Here is a 19,544-nt window from a genome sequence, read left to right as displayed (position 1 = left end):
TCCACTTTCTGTAATGTGTCTCTCCATCTCTGCTCTTAAAGATGGGTTACACTTAAAGGGGTTGTCTAAGACTTAGCAATGATGGCCTATCCTTGGGACAGGTCATCAATGTATGATTGGTGGTAATGAGACACCCCCACCAATCAGCTGTTCCTGGTGTCGTCCAGAAGTGCTGACTTCATAGTGCCCGCACTAGCGGTGGCCATTGTTCCATAGACGGGGCTGTGCAGCTCGGTAACTGGTCATTTCTGGCCGCAGACACCAGGGACAGCTGATTGGCAGGGTGCTGGGTGTCGGACCCCCACTGATCAGACGCTAATGATCTATGGTGAGGATAAGTCATCAATGGTAAAGTCCCAGACACCCCCTTTACCAACAGGCAGTATGCAGCCCCTATAGACAGCACTGTCCAGGGGGAAATAATGACAAGTCATGTGCCCTGGTGATTGATGTATGCTTTATTTGTCCCTGGAGCATTACACAGACCCCAATACAGACCCCATAAGCAATGATCAGTGGTGGCAATCAGAGCCCACAGTCTATTGATAAAACTATACAGTCCATTGTTTTATGTCCCAGCTATAAGAAACGCTCACATTCACTTGATAAGGAGACGGCAGTCCGAGCATTGGAACCGGGCCGATCTCCTAACAGTCCAGTTTGTGCGGCCACGTGGATCGCAGCTTACGAGGTAAGTGTCTTTAGGCAGTAGGTGGCCATCGGTGCTCATCCACCCTGGTGCAGAGAGATTTGCGGATGGAGTTCGGAGTTGGAAGAGCCATGATCGGTGATCTCCAAGGTCGGCAGGTCACTTGTACAGAGCATTGAAGGACCTGCCTATGACCAGTCTCCGGACTTCACTAGTACCAGCCCCGATTTCATAAAGCTTGGCATCACGAAGGAAGCGGCCCATGGGGTAGTCATTTATATAGCCATTGCCCCCTGTGGAGAAGAAAAACATCTGTATAAGAACAGTGAACATGGGGCGGTCTCGTCATTGATGGGTAAAATTGCTAACAACTGTAAAAACTATCAACTTTTCAAGTTACTTCTTATTAAAAGATCCTCTTTGTCTTTGAGAAGAGTGATTTTTAGGTTACCAGCTTCCTCTGCCAGTCTGTGAGAGGTGGTCGGTCTCCTAGGCACAGAGTGCCGCCCACTCTGGATCCGGCCAGCTTCATTGCGCCGGATCAAAATATCAAAATATATGTATCAATGACAGCGTGTGGACCCGCAAGTGGCACATCACTGGAATCAGGGTCTCGGCCCTTACATCAAGCTGCTCTCAGATTACATAGCAAAAACGTGATGACAGATTCCCTTTAACTGGAGACAGGTAACAGACAAAATCTGTTTATCAGCACAAATCAGAAAGCTTGTTAACGCTGAGTTTCAAAAAAAATGAGCTGCCTATATGAAAATACAGCGGTGGTAGTGCACTTGCTCCCACCAGAGCCATCACTGTCTTTCCATACAGGTGAAGGTGTGCGATATGCTTTCTGCTCTGCTATACAACACATACGGCTTGTCTAATTTGCAAATTAATATAAGTCAGTCATTTTCGCTCTTTTTTTTTTTTTTTTTTTTTTACTTCTTGGGGTGTCCTTTTTTTGTACCAAATTCATGCACATGAAACATGAATTTTGCACAAAATAAAAACTCCTTATTTTTGTCTTTCACCTTTACTTTGCGACCCTTTGGATATTCTGCTAAAATAGCACAACATTTTGCACACAAAATCCAGCATACAAAATCATTTATGGAGATCTATTTTTGGGGCACAGATTTTGCTCAATAGATGAATTGGCCGAAAACATCTAGCAAACAAAAAACAGAGCCGTAATGGAGAATATTTATTAAAAAAAAAAAAAAAAAAAACAAGAAAATAAATAAATTAAAAAATATAAAAAAATAAAAAAATAGTGGGAAATGCAAAAATAAATCAAGAGCACAGTTTTGTGTTCTGTAGACCTCGACTGCTGGAAATAACGCAGGAAAACTGAAGAATTAATTACATATTTATCAGTGGTAATATTGGATTTCGGTGGTGGCCAAAAGGTGTGCTAAAGCTGTATTGTGGCGCAGATAAGAACAAGAAGGGATCATTATTTGCTGGCAGCATTGACTTCCTTGTCTTCGGGCTCCTCGCTGCACTAAGCCCGGTGTGCACAGTATGTATGTGCTGTACCAGTGGACAGGAAGAATTAGCCTCAAAGGAATACTGACCAGAATTGTTAATTTTCAGATGTTTGTTAACTTACGATTGAGCACTTTCATTCAGATCTACAATTTTTTTTTTTTTTGCTTTGGACAGCGTCCGAATAATAGAAACAAAACTTGCCCATCTCCTTACCTAGACACTGAATGCCATCGAGGGCCACTTGGGTAGCAGATTCAGCAGCGTAAAGGATAACGCCAGCACAATCCTGTAGGTTAAATGACATTTTCACAATTTATCACATACAATATCCAGAATCGATCCCCGTGCCAAAAATTCGACTTTAAAGAGAACCTGTCAGCAAGTGAAAACTGACCGGTGTTAGCTCTTACTTTATTACTGCTGCTTCCTTGATTATTACACTTTTTCATTTTTTTTAAATCCGCCATATGGTTGCAGAGATATGGGCCTTTTAATTTAGTGATGTTTTTTGTTTGTTTTTTTAAATCAGTATAAGGGGGCGTGGCTCACAGGATAATCATGCAGAGCAGTTTAAAGACACGCCCCTGAGGATCCTGTGAGCTTTGGTAGAGAATAAAATACAGCAGTGAATAAAAAAGCCCATATCTCTGTAATTGTGAGGCAGATTTAAAAAAAACTGTTCAGGAAAGAAGTGGGAACGCATTAAAAGAACAAAAAAGGTGACTTTTCAAATAAAGACAGGTCATCTTTTAATAAATTATCCATTGCACTGAAGTCTAAAAAATGGTGGCAAATTGTATTAAGCTACGACTCATCTGAAATGCTACTTACCTTAGCATTGAAGTGACCCTTGTCACATGCCCTGGCTACATTATAGACATACTGGCGACATGCAGTCAGACGTGTATACATATCCGCCATCTTTCCCTGCATGAGCTGCAGAAGAAGACATTTTGAGATCACAAAACTGTCTGAGATATGGACAATAATAAGAATATACAAGCAAGGTCTGGTAATTCTGCACCATCAGGGTGGCTTCACACCCTATAATCCATGGGGTGAGGACAGACTGTGGTGTCTCTTGAGCCAAACATCATCCTCATAGGCAGATACTGTATGAGGCTACGGAGTCCAGGTCAGGCCCCTGCGTCCTGTAATGCAATTCATCAGCTGCAATGACTTATGGCAGCATAAAAAACATTGTTCTTGGCAGCACATGTGCTGCCGATAATGTGGATCTTCCAATGCGCACAGACGGACTGTTATTAATGATCATTCTGTAGAATGTTGGTCAGCTGTCTAAACGGGCTATTACCGACAGCTTTCATATGGTCCATGTGCGATCATTGGTCAGCCTGGATGAATCGTGTTATATTGTGCACAAAAAAACATTTTCCCACTTATATGTACCTGGAAATATCCTATTTTTTGGCCGAAGGCTTCTCTGGTGTGTAAGTAGGGAAGTGCGTGGTCCAAAACCGCCTGCATGATCCTAAAGGAGGACAGAGAAGAATTAGGTCACTGACGACAAAAATGGCCAAAAGAGACGATCAGGAGGACGATAGTGGGCTTCAGCTGCCGTACAAAGCAGCATGTAGCCAGTGTGCAGGCACTGACATTAAAGGGATTTTCCAATCTCGTCACTTGAGATGTTGTCACTTAAAGGGGTTATACCTTAAACATTTATCGTTTATCCGCAAAATATCAATAAGCAGGGACGGATTATAATGAGGTCAATCTGGGTGGTAGCCCAGGGCCCAGTGGTGTGGGGGGCCCTGGGCTACCGCTCAGATTGACCGCCGCCATCAGGTCATTACTGCCCTGAAGGGCGTATTGGCCCAGTGGGCAGAGGGGGCCCACATGGGCCCCGTCTCATCTGCTCACCGGGCCCCTACTGGTGCTGCGGCAGTTTAACGCGCCCACACGGCAATAGTTAACAGCCGCCAGCCAAGCAGTGGCTAGCAGCTGACGTCAGCCACACCGCGCACGTCGCCGGCGTCTTACGTCATTGTCAGTCACCAGCGAGTGCGCGCTTCAGCTGCGAGGAGGGAGCTTCACCGAAGGAGCGCGGTCAGGTGAGAAGAACTCTTTCTTTTTTTTTAATGAGAGCGGCAATCCGGGGGACCCGGGCCAGAATGCTGGAAACTCGGGGCAGAGATGCTGGACACACTGGGGGCAGAGATGCTGGACACACTGGGGGCAGAGATGCTGGACACACTGGGGGCAGAGATGCTGGACACACTGGGGGCAGAGATGCTGGACACACTGGGGGCAGAGATGCTGGACACATTGGGGGCAGAGATGCTGGACACACTGGGGGCAGAGATGCTGGACACACTGGGGGCAGAGATGCTGGACACACTGGGGGCAGAGATGCTGGACACACTGGGGGCAGAGATGCTGGACACACTGGGGGCAGAGATGCTGGACACACTGGGGGCAGAGATGCTGGACACACTGGGGGCAGAGATGCTGGACACACTGGGGGCAGAGATGCTGGACACACTGGGGGCAGAGATGCTGGACACACTGGGGGCAGAGATGCTGGACACACTGGGGGCAGAGATGCTGGACACACTGGGGGCAGAGATGCTGGACACACTGGGGGCAGAGATGCTGGACACACTGGGGGCAGAGATGCTGGACACACTGGGGGCAGAGATGCTGGAAACACTGGGGGCAGAGATGCTGGACACACTGGGGGGCAGGATTGGAGACACTGGGGGCAATATGCTGGACACACTGGGGGCAGGACTGGAGGCATGGGCAGAATGTAGATACGGGGCATGATTGGAGACGTGGGGCAGAATGAAAGATATGGGGCAGGATTGGAGACAGATCGTGCAGGATCATGGGGCAGGATGGGGAGATCATATGGGGCAGAATGGATACTCATGAGGGCAGGATGGGAGAACATATGGCTGGAGCCAGGAATGAGACACACGGGGGCCAGGATGGGGAATATTATTATCATAGGGGCTAATTAAGGGATATTATTACTGCAGTAATGTATTTATTTTATCTTTTGAGTATACTGTTTTAAATGGGGGGGCGGTCCTGTTACTGTGTAGAGTGACACTATGTTGCCTTTTTTTCTTCATGTGGTGTAATGTAGAAGTTGGGAAAAAATAATTAATGTGCTCTGCAAGCAGAGCTCGAGATAACTGTTATTTCCTGTAGATACGAGCCCTGGCTGGAAGAAGTGATGGCGGTCTGTGCTGGATGAAAGATGAAAAACAAATATGAAGGACTTCATCTAGAGACTTCCCTGGTGAGTCAGTGTGTTACCTATACACTGACACTATACACTGTATATTATATACAGAGGTCCTGTGTATAATGTCACCAGTGATCACTGTATTACCTGTACACAGACACTGCATACCAAGTACAGATCTCCTGTGTATAATGGCACTTATGGTGATAGTATTGTGTTTTTTTTTCTTGTTTTTTTTTTGTTTTTTTTTTATTACTGATCAGTATTGTAGTATTCAGTCACTATGTAGTGGTAATATGTGGTCTGGACATGGTGTTGTGGTATTTGTCCCTTGTATGTGCTATTTGGTCACTTAGTGTTGGTAATATGTGTTCTGGTCATGGTGTTGTGGTATTTTTTCCTTGTATGTGATATTATTCGATCACTGTGGTGGTTATATGTGGTCTGGACAAGGTGTAGTGGTATTTGTTCGTTGTATGTGATATTATTGGTCATTTTAAAAATTGAAAAATAAATAAAAATATACCTAAATTGTATTGCATATTTTAACAAATATTTAATATGTTACAGTAGAGCAGGGCCTGGCAAAAAGTGTCTACTGTGTTATGGTGGCGGCTTGAAAAATCTTTTGGCCAAAACAAAAGCTGCCGGTTATATGTGTGATCTGGTGATGGGAACTGTTAATGTGTGATAGGTGAGAAGTGGAGTTTCACTCAGCAACTATTTTTCTGGAATAATCTAGTTCAGGTATATGATGACCCCGTCACATGACCGGGGGGCCCACAGAGTCTCAATAGCCCAGGGCCCTGGCTACCCTTAATCCACCCCTGTTAATAAGCAATGTCCCAGCGAGATTGGAATACCCCTTTAATGTGGTTCGTGCTCACATACTAGCTAGAAGCAAATTGCTAATATCTTTACAAATACCACAAACGTGTCTCACTGCAGAGACCCCCCCCCACTGTTCCAAAGAAGGAGTTCCTTAAACACACGTTACTGAGCACGTGCGACCACCGCTCTAATGACTGCTCTGGAGTGGGTCAGTGGTCCCACGTGCTCACTAAAGATTCATTCTCACAGGGGACTGTTGGGACCAGTTTTCAGGATGAGTGGGGATTCCTATGGCTGGACCACCAGCGGTGGTATATTTATCACATATCATGTAAAACGATATATATTGTTTAATAATAACTCGGGGTCCAAACATTTGGAACCCCCCATGGTCCTGAGAATGAGGGGGGCTCCCAAGTTATGGAAACCTGTGCTACTCTATTTCCATGCCCAGCATCACCTGTGCCTATGCAAAGATCAATTAAGGAACTGACCCACAACGTAGTACTGAAAATTACATGGTAGATAATGGGATTTCACCATCTTCATTGGTGGATATCGTCAGATAAAGCTTGGAAAAATACGCAAGTTGGCAATTTACTGTTCATTAAAATTTGCAGCCGTTCTTGAGAAATTAATACTTTTCTTTTGTTTACTCATTGCCCTGGATACCGACCACCGCTGCTAGATGGCATAACATGCACAGTGCTTACAGGCTCCACTGACAGACCGCAGCACAGCTTACAAGCTCTTTCCTTCTGAGTTTGTAAATGGTGCTGTGAAGTTGGCTGAGGTCACTAGAGCGAATGGTTAGCTTCAGTGCGACTTTTAGTTATAAAAGCTCAATAATTCTACATACAAAAGGATTATAACAATTACCCCAAGGGACCTCCGCTGAGCACCAGCCTCTCCAGATCCAGGCCGCTCATCAGCACATACACTCCTTTACCTCTGTGCCCGAGCATGTTCTTCTCTGAAAAATACAAAATTACTAAACACAGGAGAACGACCACATGTGGCAAGAGCAAAAGGTCGGCCCTTAGGTGGTTACTTCTAAAGAAAGTTATCCCTTATCTATGGGATGGTTGACAACTTGCTGACTGTTGGGGTTCCAATAGCCTGCCCGAGAATGGGGGGCCTCATACCACAGCCTAAATGGACTGGAGATGCAAGAGTGGCCTCTATTCTATTCATTGACTATCTCCCTGGCGGTTGGACTCCCCTTATACCCTCTCCCCCCCCCCTTCCTTCGCCCACCTGAAAGGTGTCCCCTACCTATCATGGAAATATCCTTTGTTAGAATAACCTTTTAATGTCCAATATGGCCCCATTACTCTTTAAGATTCAAGTACCCCAGAATATAAATAACTCCCCAATAACAACTTATGGGAAGACCCTTTCTATGGTGCAAAATGGGACACAAGGCCCTCCTATTCCCCCATCGACGGGACCCCCACACATCAAATATTTATGGGATATCTACTTAGGAGGTTCTGAATAAACTGATGACCTACAAATGTAATACAGTCCTGACCTACAAATGTCATACAGTCCTGACGCACAAATCCCCTTCTTATACAATCCGGCTCCAAAACTCTCTTAATTCCTATCAATTTACCAACCTGGAATCTTGCAGTCCTCAAATACAAGCTCTGACGTGTTTGATCCTCTCATTCCCAACTTGTCAAGTTTTTGTGCAGTGCTAAATCCTGGTGTTCCCTATGGAAACAAGCAAAATACCGCCATACAGAATCAAGCAAAATACCACCATGAAGAATCAAGCAAAATACCACCATAGAGAATCAAGTAAAATACCGCCATAGAGAATCAAGTAAAATACCACCATAAAGAATCAAGCAAAATACCGCCATAAAGAATCAAGTAAAATATCGCCATAGAGAATCAAGCAAAATACCACCATGAAGAATCAAGTAAAATACCACCATAAAGAATCAAGCAAAATACCGCCATAAAGAATCAAGTAAAATATCGCCATAGAGAATCAAGCAAAATACCGCCATAAAGAATCAAGTAAAATATCGCCATAGAGAATCAAGTAAAATACCGCCATATAGAATCAAGTAAAATACTGCCACGCAGAATCAAGTAAAATACCGCCATAGAGAATCAAGTAAAATACTGCCATACAGAATCAAGTAAAATACCTCCACGCAGAATCAAGTAAAATACCGCCATAGAGAATCAAGTAAAATACTGCCATACAGAATCAAGTAAAATACTGCCATAGAGAATCAAGTAAAATACCGCCATGCAGAATCAAGTAAAATACCGCCATGCAGAATCAAGTAAAATACCGCCATAGAGAATCAAGTAAAATACCGCCATAGAGAATCAAGTAAAATACTGCCATACAGAATCAAGTAAAATACTGCCATAGAGAATCAAGTAAAATACCGCCATGCAGAATCAAGTAAAATACCGCCATAGAGAATCAAGTAAAATACAGCCATACAGAATCAAGTAAAATACCGCCATAGAGAATCAAATAAAATACCGCCACGCAGAATAAAGTAAAATACCACCATAGAGAATCAAGTAAAATACCGCCATAGAGAATCAAGTAAAATACCACCATAGAGAATCAAGTAAAATACCGCTACGCAGAATCAAGTAAAATACCGCCATAGAGAATCAAATAAAATACCGCCACGCAGAATCAAATAAAATACCACCATAGAGAATCAAGTAAAATACCGCCACGCAGAATCAAGTAAAATACCGCCATAGAGAATGAAGTAAAATACTGCCATACAGAATCAAGTAAAATACCTCCACGCAGAATCAAGTAAAATACCGCCAAAGAGAATCAAGTAAAATACCGCCATAGAGAATCAAATAAAATACCGCCGCGCAGAATCAAGTAAAATACCGCCATAGAGAATCAAATAAAATACCGCCACGCAGAATCAAATAAAATACCACCATAGAGAATCAAGTAAAATACCGCCATAGAGAATCAAATAAAATACCGCCACGCAGAATAAAGTAAAATACCACCATAGAGAATCAAGTAAAATACCGCTACGCAGAATCAAGTAAAATACCGCCATAGAGAATCAAGTAAAATACCGCTACGCAGAATCAAGTAAAATACCGCCATAGAGAATCAAATAAAATACCGCCACGCAGAATCAAATAAAATGCCACCATAGAGAATCAAGTAAAATACAGCCATACAGAATCAAGTAAAATACCGCCATAGAGAATCAAATAAAATACCGCCACGCAGAATCAAGTAAAATACCGCCATAGAGAATCAAATAAAATACCGCCACGCAGAATCAAGTAAAATACCGCCATAGAGAATCAAATAAAATACCGCCACGCAGAATCAAATAAAATGCCACCATAGAGAATCAAGTAAAATACAGCCATACAGAATCAAGTAAAATACCGCCATAGAGAATCAAATAAAATACCGCCACGCAGAATCAAGTAAAATACCGCCATAGAGAATCAAATAAAATACCGCCACGCAGAATCAAGTAAAATACCGCCATAGAGAATCAAGTAAAATACCGCTACGCAGAATCAAGTAAAATACCGCCATAGAGAATCAAGTAAAATACCGCTACGCAGAATCAAGTAAAATACCGCCATAGAGAATCAAATAAAATACCGCCACGCAGAATCAAATAAAATACCACCATAGAGAATCAAGTAAAATACAGCCATACAGAATCAAGTAAAATACCGCCATAGAGAATCAAATAAAATACCGCCACGCAGAATAAAGTAAAATACCACCATAGAGAATCAAGTAAAATACCGCAATAGAGAATCAAGTAAAATACCACCATAGAGAATCAAGTAAAATACCGCTACGCAGAATCAAGTAAAATACCGCCATAGAGAATCAAATAAAATACCGCCACGCAGAATCAAGTAAAATACCGCCATAGAGAATCAAATAAAATACCGCCACGCAGAATCAAGTAAAATACCGCCATAGAGAATCAAATAAAATACCGCCATGCAGAATCAAGTAAAATACCGCCATAGAGAATCAAGTAAAATACCGCTACGCAGAATCAAGTAAAATACCGCCATAGAGAATCAAATAAAATACCGCCACGCAGAATCAAATAAAATACCACCATAGAGAATCAAGTAAAATACAGCCATACAGAATCAAGTAAAATACCGCCATAGAGAATCAAATAAAATACCGCCATACAGAATCAAGTAAAATACCGCCACGCAGAATCAAGTAAAATACCGCCACGCAGAATCAAGTCAAATACCGCCATAGAGAATCAAGTCAAATACCGCCACGCAGAATCAAGTCAAATACCGCCATAGAGAATCAAGTAAAATACCACCATACAGTGTCAAGTCAAATACCGCTATAGAGAATCCTCACACGCCGGTACAAAGCAGATACGACAAGGCTGTGCGGTATAAGCTGGTCATCACCTTTTCCACAATGAAGGCCGTGATCCCGCGTGATGCAGGCTTAATGTTGGAGTCAGTCTTTGCGTACACGATAAGCACATCTGCGTCGGGGCCATTGGTGATCCAAAACTTGCTGCCATTCAGGATATAGTAGTCCCCTGGAAACAGACGGTTATCACTGACGGGACATTTTCAGGTAACAGTGCATTTTCGGTCACGATTTTTGAAACAGAAAATGTCCTATATTTTATAGAGACTGGAGAAATCTCATCTACCCGTCTCTAAACACATAGCAGCCCTGTGGATGTGAAGCCTGCAGCGTGCGAATTTACCCTGCGGACAATGGTCCCCCGACATTATCCCTCCTGATTCCACAGTAACAGAAATTACTGGTAATATGTAAAAGGGGCTTGTTCCAATTCTTTTTCTTTACTTAAATGCATGTATTTGGGGATAAAAATCACTTGAGCCATGGGTTTCATTAATAATTTTGCATCGTTTGGCTTTTACAGGCTCTTTGACTCCCCGACACATTCAACTTTGATGTGGTATGTGGTCGTAAATCAAACGTTATGAGGAGCTAAAAAAGATAAGGCTTACAAACTCTTCGTCAAACCATTAGAACAAGCTCACTGATAGATGCTCAGTTAACTCATCCTGCAAGGAGCTATAGACAGTGCAAAAGAGAGTCTATACTATGCAAAAAGTACAATATTTTTAATGATTCCCAATTGCAAGAATGATTGTTAGCCACAAATACCTGTGTTTGGGAAAAAAACAAAAAACATTTAAGCTACACAGGTCACATCTCCGTACACACGAGCACCTACCTTTCTTCTCTGCTTTCAATTTCATGGAAACTACATCAGAACCAGAATTTGTTTCGCTCATAGCCAGCGCCCCAACGTGTTCTCCGCTGATCAGCTGGATTAAAAAAAAAAAAAAAAAAAAAGATAAAAATGAAATGAAATATAAATAAACATCACTAATAATATGACAACGTCAGACAGCTCAAACAATAGAGGTGTCCATAGCACAAAATGCAAACTACAATAATCTCAGAAAATATGTTCACCCAGCACCACAAATAGTCACATGTGTAGTACTTTTATTAAAAAAAAAAAAAATTATATATATATATATATATATATATATATATATATATATATATATATATATATATATATATATATATATATATATATATATATATCAATTTTTTTATGTAATTGTTCTGCCTGCACGTAACACAAGATATGCCTGGATGATCCGGGGGTCTTCCAGAGGGACACGTCCAATCCAAATAAAACTATCAATTCAAACGCTTAAAGACAAGTGACAATAGGATTCAAAACTGCACTGTCTATGAGTTAACTGAAAATCTGCCAGTGAGCTAGTACTGAAGGTCAGATAGAGTTTGTAGCTTTCCCAGCTGCTTTTTTACTGAGCTCCTTTCAACTGATTTATGACCACATCAAAAGTTGCCTGTAACGGGAAATACATAAAACAGCACACAACTTTTCAAGACACCTTGCTAAAAAAAAATTAAAAAAAGTTTTTTTCTAAAAAGGTGGGCAACCTATAGGTCCATGTAAATTAATTACAAACATTTTCAAATTCTTGGCCTAAATAACGAAGAGATCCATTGTATAAAATAAATATACCTTTATTACAATTTTAAACATTAAAATATAATTAAAAAAGCAAAATGCCAAATAGGGGACGCCATGGAGTCCTGACAAAAAATAAATATACATGAGCGCTGATGAAAGTGAAATAATCTCAATAATGGGTTACTCTGTGGTTAGGCTCCGGTAACTCCCCAGAAAAGAAAAACATAATACACTCACAGTCACCTAAAGAACAATAGAGCTTACGCACAGGAAATAGTGTGAATAGAGTTCCAGCAGTATAAACTGTCACAAGAAATACGGCCAGGGTATAACTTGAAGAGGGCCAGTAATCAGGCCACAAATATAAACTGTCAAATATCAAAGGATATAGATAAATGTGGGAATATCTCCATTAAGATACAAGAGGGCCATATATTAGCATCAGCATACATAATTGGGACGTAAGGTGCCAGGACAACCCATACACAAAGAAAACTCGTAGATGATGCCAATGATGAAAGTAGTACAGATGCCTGTGACTGAAGGGTAGATAGAAGAGAGTGATAACCGTCAGGAGTAATCAGTCCGAAGTCACCTCACCCCGACGCGCGTTTCACCACCTGCTTCTTCCGGAAGAATTTGGAGCCAGAGCATGTTTGTAATTAATTTATATGAAATGCCACTAACCTAATCATGTGGACAGTGTGATTTATAGGCACATGTAGATTTCAGCGCTATTGGTCAGATGCATCCGCATGCAGTAGCGATGTACAGAAGAACAAGCCCCGGTCAGTAACACTTAGATAGTACCTTAGGAAGATACTTTTCTTTCTGGGCTTCGGTTCCGTTTCTCACCAGCTGGTTGATACAGAGGTTGGAGTGGGCTCCATAGCTGAGGCCGATAGCTGCGGACACACGGGAGATCTCCTCCATTACCAGGACGTGCTCCAGGTATCCCATGGCCGATCCTCCATACTCCGCTACATAACAGAAATAAGGAGAAATAAGGAGGAGATCGTATACAGCACAGCACCCGAAACACATAACGGGGGCAAGTTTAGCCACTTCTTATACTACACGGTCATCGCCACTAACCCGGAGCGGTTATACCCAGGACGCCAAGATCTCCCAGCTTCTTCCAAAAGTTCTAGGAAGAAAATACACAAAATTATGCACCTCATCCTAAAATCCTCCCTCACAGCTTTCCCGTAACACATTTTCCATTCCACATTCCATTATGTATAGTGATTTATTTATTTATAGAAGACCACCCTTATAATAAAGAGTGTAGTTGCTCTTGCTAAGTGTTTTGGGGTCTGCCCCGGGCACCCAGTGTTGATTATAATGGATATATAGACACTCTCTGCAGATTTTCCAACAAAGGGTGAGGCAGGATGTGGTGTCGCTCTTTCCGGAGACCCTTAACGTTTAAATTTGGGCTATTCTAGAACTTTTCGATCGTTTTTCAATTCTTATTTTGGGAGGAGGTGGAGACCAGAAAAGAGCAACTGTGGCAGTTTTCTTTATGAAAAACACAGTAAAACAATGTGATAATTCAGAGTGTACGAATTGCAGCAATTTACTAAAAAAAAAAAAGAAATAAAAAAAAAAAAAATGATATGCCTTACTCACTCCACCCAAGTATCCATCACTGCTCCCGATGTCCATTATGTCTGCAGTTCTGACATCACATCAGCAGCGCTGCAGGCAGTCAGTGAGCTCCGCTGCTCTGTCCAAATTGACAGCATGAGCCGCTGAGGTTAGTCATGAGCTGCAGCGCTGTTAGTGCAGACAATAATATACACTGGGAGTAGCAGCAGACACTCAGCGCTGGACCTGGGAAGGGGGAGAAAAAGGAAGTTTCTTTTGTTTTAAAGCAACCTACAGCCAGGGGACAGGGGTTTGTACCCCTCTTAAGGCTACGTTCCCACAATGAGCTTTTTACGCTGCGTACTTTTGAAGAACTGCAAGTAACTCATTTTACTTAATTGATGCGATAATGGTGCAGAAAATCTGTAACATCAAAAACTCATTGTGGGAACGTCACTTTAAAAGGAAATATGTCAGCAGCTTTTGCTACATAATCTGCGAGCATGATGTAGGCAAGAGACCCTGATTTCAGGGATGTGTCACTTACTAGGCTGTGTATTGTAGTTTCAATACAATCAGTGCTTTACAGGGCTGTGGAGTCAGTACGCCAAACCTCCTACTCAGACTCCACAATTTCCCCGACAGCGACTCCTCAATTTCCCTGACACAGACTCCAGGACTCCACAGACTTGGTGTTTTATCAGCAGGAGATTATCACTGCAGGACTAAGATTCGTATGTAACGCAGTCCGGCTATTCTGTGTAACCCCGCCTCCACCAATGATTTGCAGCTTACTGACAATATACACAGGAAGCTGCCAATCAGGAGTGTGAGTGGGGTTGTACACAGCTCAGCATTCAGAGCTCTGCAGCAGAGAGAACAGGATTATATTAAAACTGCACCAAGCAGCCAAGTAAGTGGCACATCACTGGAATCGGGGTCTCTGCCCCTACATCATGGTGCTCTTAGATTATATAGCAAAACCTTCTGACAGATTCACTCTTTCGCCTGTGTTCAGACTGCATTTTGCACTGCTCATCATACTGCATCACTGCTTCCTGATTCATTTATTTTTCTAAAAGCCTTTATATGGAATCGTGCTGCAGATCACCATATTGCATAAAAAATATGTTATTCCACGGTGTACTGGCGCCAACTGTGGCCAAAAGGACTCTAGTAAATGGGGGCTATGGGCACATGGGAATTCCTGGTGCACTGTGCAAAATGAACATTGAGCGAAAGTTTTAATAAGCCAGTGTGGGACGGGGCGGACCCACGCCGGCAGATACTACTCACCTTCATGTCCTTGAACTCATTCTGCTGATCTATCTCTTGTGCTTTAGGGGCCAAATTGTCCTGGAGAAACTTGTGCATCGTATGGCGGAGCTAAGTGAAGAAAAAAAAGTGATGTTAGGTCATGTACAGGGGATATAAAAAGTCTACACACCCTTGTTAATATAAATAACAATATTTATTAAAATATATGATACAGTGGAACGGTGGAAAAAATACCATCAAAAGCACAACACCAGGGATGTATAAATAATATTGCGAATAAATTAATTAAATATATAGCCACAGTGAAGGTTCAATATATATGTGCATACCTGTGTATGCACATATATATTGAACCTTCACTGTGGCTATGTATTTAATTAATTTATTCACAATATTATTTATACGTCCCTGGTGTTGTGCTTTTGATGGTATTTTTTCCACCGTTCCACTGTATCATAGATTTTAATAAATATTGTTATTTATACTTAACTTTGGACTTTGTTTCGTTTTTTTCCTCATATCTTCAGGTGTTATTCCGATTTGTCCTTTATACTTCCTATTGGTGCACATTGGTGGTATATTTTTTCCCCCCTTTATATAATTGTCTATGTGTACCGTGCCTTGAGATTTATTTAACCCTTGTTAATATACCTGTTTTTTTTATAATATAAATAAAACACCACACGAAAAAAATAATTTCAGAACTTTTTCCAGCTTCAATGTCACCCACAATCTGTACGAATCCATTGTGAAACAGACTGGAACCATTTTGAGAGGGACAATTAGGGGGAATCTGTCTGCCTGCCCCCCCTCCCCCCCCCCCCCCCCCCCACACTTTAGTCCTACCTGTCTGCCTCATATTAATGATCTTGTTGTGGAGAAGCAGTCTTATTTCTTTATGCTAATGATTTCTACCAGGGTCCGGGGCGTACGGTGCCTGGAAGTAGTATCTGCCTCCTTTCTTCATTTGCTACCACCCCACCCCCTTCAGCGTCACACTGCCCTGTGACGTGTAATGGTAGCCCCGGAAGCACGAGCCTGCGTCCAAAATGTCCCAATCACATTTACCCTCATGTTACATAGTAGTCAGTGCACTGCGCCATCATTTAGTGATTCTGATAACCCCATAGGAAGTTGAGCTGTTCTAAGGGGATATTCCTGACATTTTTAAGTTGAATTTTACAGCAGAAGCTGTGGTCTGCAAACAGCTGACAACACAGCAAAGGGATCTCGTTGTACAAAGTCATCATTCAAGAGAAGGGTACAAAAAGTATCCATAGGCACTTGATATACTAAGAAACCCTGTAGACATGTTCATCAATAAGGGTCTTAAATTTAACAAACTGTGACTTTAACAAGAATTGGACAACACTCAAAAACTAATGAAAAAACAAGAAGGAAATTGGTCCAGAAGACTGCCAGAGGCCAACAGCAACATTTAAGGAACTGCAGGAATTCCTGGCAAGTACTGCTTGTGCACTGCACGTGACAATAATCAACCCATCTCCTTCATATATCTGGCCTGTGAGGTAGGGTGGCAAGAAGGAACCCTCTTCTTACAAAGAAAAACATCCAAGCTTGGCTATGTTTTGTCAAAACCTATATCATTTCTGCCAAAAGCATATGGTAAAACGTGTTATGGTCTTATATGGCCAAAAGTTCCACCTTGGTCTTAATTCCAAAAAGTATGTTTGGCACAAGGAAAACAGTACACATCACCAAAAGAACACCATACCCACAGTGAAGCATGGTGGAGGCAATATTTTTCTTGGGTGCTGTTTTTCAGCAGCTGGAACTGGGGCTTTAATTAAGGTGGAGGGAATTATGAACAGTTCCCAATATTAGTCAGTCAATTTTGCATCAAAACCTTCACACTTCTGCTAAAAAGCTGAAATTGAACAGGAATTTCACCTTTCAGTAAAAACAGCAACTCTAAGCATGCCTCCAAATCAACAATAGAATGATTTCCTCAGAAGAAGATCAAAGTTTTGGAAAGGAAAAGTTTTGAAATGATTCTTCTTGGTAGGATTTTGTTTAGATGATAAAAACCTGGAATGTAGCAGGGGGTGTGTAGAATTCACCAGCCAAGTCATAACATAAATGACAGGTAGGATTGTGGCTTCTATATAAAGACCTCACCCCTCTCCCTGGCTCCCTAGTCTCCTACCAACTGACAGTGATAGATTAGCTTTGTACAGTCATTAACAGGGGGAGTGCAAAGGGTCAGGGTCAGGGCGGACTGACAGTTAAGGACAAAGCATCAATATGGAGGGAGCGCTGCTAATCTGCCATCATCAGGAGCCGGCGTGAGATAACATGGAAATGGTAAAGTGCACTCAGTCATGGCCACATTGTGGTTCCCCAGAGATTATGCTCCTTTCTGCACACACTGAAGGTATTTTGTCAGGCTTGGTGCAAAAACCCTTTTAAAGGGTCTGTCCACGATATACAGATGGCATATCCTAAAGACAGGTCCTCAGTCAGATCAGTGGGGGTCCGATCTGTTCCTGATGGAGGGTGGCAGACCCCCAGGGACTGATATTGATAAGCTAACCTAAGGAAAGGCCATCGATATCCAAGTGCTGGACAACCCCTTTAAGGCAGTGCCGAAATGCTGGCTCAGCAGAAGCTGTGATACCGCTGGTTTGCCTGAGAAGACAAGCTTTGAGAAGTGCAGTGGGGGAATCAGGAGGGTGGGAGTGACTTTTTTTTCATAATAATAGTAATAATAATAATATTAGTATTATATAATACTTAACTAGACATGTAAAAGTTGATTGTAACAGTAGATCATTTCTTAGTTTGTTTTTGGCAACAATCACTTAGTTTGTAAACAGCAGAAAAATACAAAATAATACAGATTAAAAATAAAACACAAAATGCTATCCTTCCTTTATTATCATGCAAGGAAAAAACAGAACCCCCTCCCCCACACAAAATTTACTTAATTATTTATGAGGCCCCTGCTCAGGATATTAACTAGCATGAGAATAGATGAAATACTGACATAAAATGTGTTTACTTTTTTTTTTTTTTTTTTTATTATTAAACAACATGAATTTGGGGGTAAAAATCATTTTTGCAATTGGGTTTCATTACAAATTTGCACCGTTGATTTTGTTTCCCAACACATTCATCCATGATGTGGTCTTCCGTCATAAGTCAGCTAAGAGGAGCTCAGAAGTAGACAGATGGAGGAGTTAGAACGTCTTATACCGGACAATCAGAGCGAGCTCGCTGATGGATCCTTAGCTGACTCACTGTGGCCAGTAATACACAGCACGGAGGATACAGTTTTAGCACAAAATACTTGCATTAAAACTCCCTTTAAATAGGCCGCCAGGCCAGGGTTATGGACAAGTGTCAGTAGTCAAGCCCAGGACTTCCTGAGCCTACGATTGGTGTCGGGTCCCAGGGATGGATTCAGGGACAGGACATGACAACTATTTCAGTAGTCATAGCCACTGGAGAAATCTTAAAGGGGTTTCTGCAGGTTCTGAGGCAGCAGCACACCCACCCCGCGCAGGGGGAGAGCTCCTGATGGTGCACAGCTCGGACAGCGGCATGGTTGCTCAGCAGGTCTGACCGGTGTGCCCCGGTGTGGCAGTAGAGTCAGCTTTGCCCTGTGATACAGAGCAGCACTTACAAGCTCTATTGGAAAGCTAGTAAGCACTGTCCTGTGCAGCAGAGGTGGCCGGTAACCTAGGCAACGAGCAGTAAACTATCACATTACACATTCTTCTGTTCTTGAGCGCTGAGTTTTTCAAAACGCAATAAACTGTAAATAATTGTTTATATGAGCACTTTACAATGTTTACCCCTTGGGATAAGAAAACCCCTTTAAGGTACTACACTATAATGCAGGGCTGTGCCGGCCTTAAAGGGGTTTTCTTATCCCGTCTGTTCCCTTCACCTCTATCACAGGCCAGCAATGTGAGACCCCCCGGGAGTACAGCCCTTGTTCTGCTGGTGGGTGGGAGCCCCCAATGTTCTCTAGGCTTCAGCAGAAGAGAATGGAGGCTCCATCCACCAATCAGAATGCGGCTTTCACGTTCAAGGGTCAGAATAGAATGCAAGCTCAGTTCTGATTGGTTGAGTCGTCACATACGTGATTTCTCCCACCTGTCTCTGTTCGTCACTGAGCCCGTTCACAGTGTCGTCCACTGGCGCGCCTGAACTCGAACACCAGCGGGTGCCCTGGGCCAGCAGCGGCCATCCTCGGCGGCAGTCACTGACGAGTCTACGTAGGAGCACAGCCATAGTGTCCTGGAACATACGGGGTAGGGGATGAGGTGTGCGCTTCTCGTCCAATCAGGGCGGCGTATACTTAACAGCCCGCCCCTAAGATGACGCGTAATAAGGCCCGCCCACTCCATTTATAACAGAGGACGGAGGCTTCTCCTTGAGACAGACGGCTGAGCCGCGCCAGCCAATTACAGTCGGCACTGGTTGCTATGGA

General features: G+C 42.5%; 1 protein-coding gene across 1 annotated transcript; it reads right to left on the bottom strand.

Moving 5' to 3' along the window:
• Positions 1–440: 440 nt before the first annotated feature.
• IVD (isovaleryl-CoA dehydrogenase) lies at positions 441–19,386 on the bottom strand. Its single transcript, XM_077260666.1, has 12 exons — positions 19,208–19,386; positions 15,104–15,193; positions 13,313–13,364; positions 13,028–13,197; positions 11,435–11,528; positions 10,626–10,762; positions 7,811–7,907; positions 7,068–7,161; positions 3,551–3,632; positions 2,972–3,076; positions 2,354–2,426; positions 441–942 (listed from the first exon to the last, which is right to left on the bottom strand). The coding sequence occupies exons 1-12, from the start codon at positions 19,358–19,360 to the stop codon at positions 809–811; spliced, it is 1,281 nt and encodes a 426-aa protein (XP_077116781.1). The 5' UTR covers positions 19,361–19,386; the 3' UTR covers positions 441–808.
• Positions 19,387–19,544: the final 158 nt, after the last annotated feature.

This window comes from Ranitomeya variabilis, chromosome 1 (assembly GCF_051348905.1).
Source record: "Ranitomeya variabilis isolate aRanVar5 chromosome 1, aRanVar5.hap1, whole genome shotgun sequence".
NCBI lineage: Eukaryota > Metazoa > Chordata > Amphibia > Anura > Dendrobatidae > Ranitomeya > Ranitomeya variabilis.
This window is presented reverse-complemented; position numbering and strand designations above follow the sequence as displayed.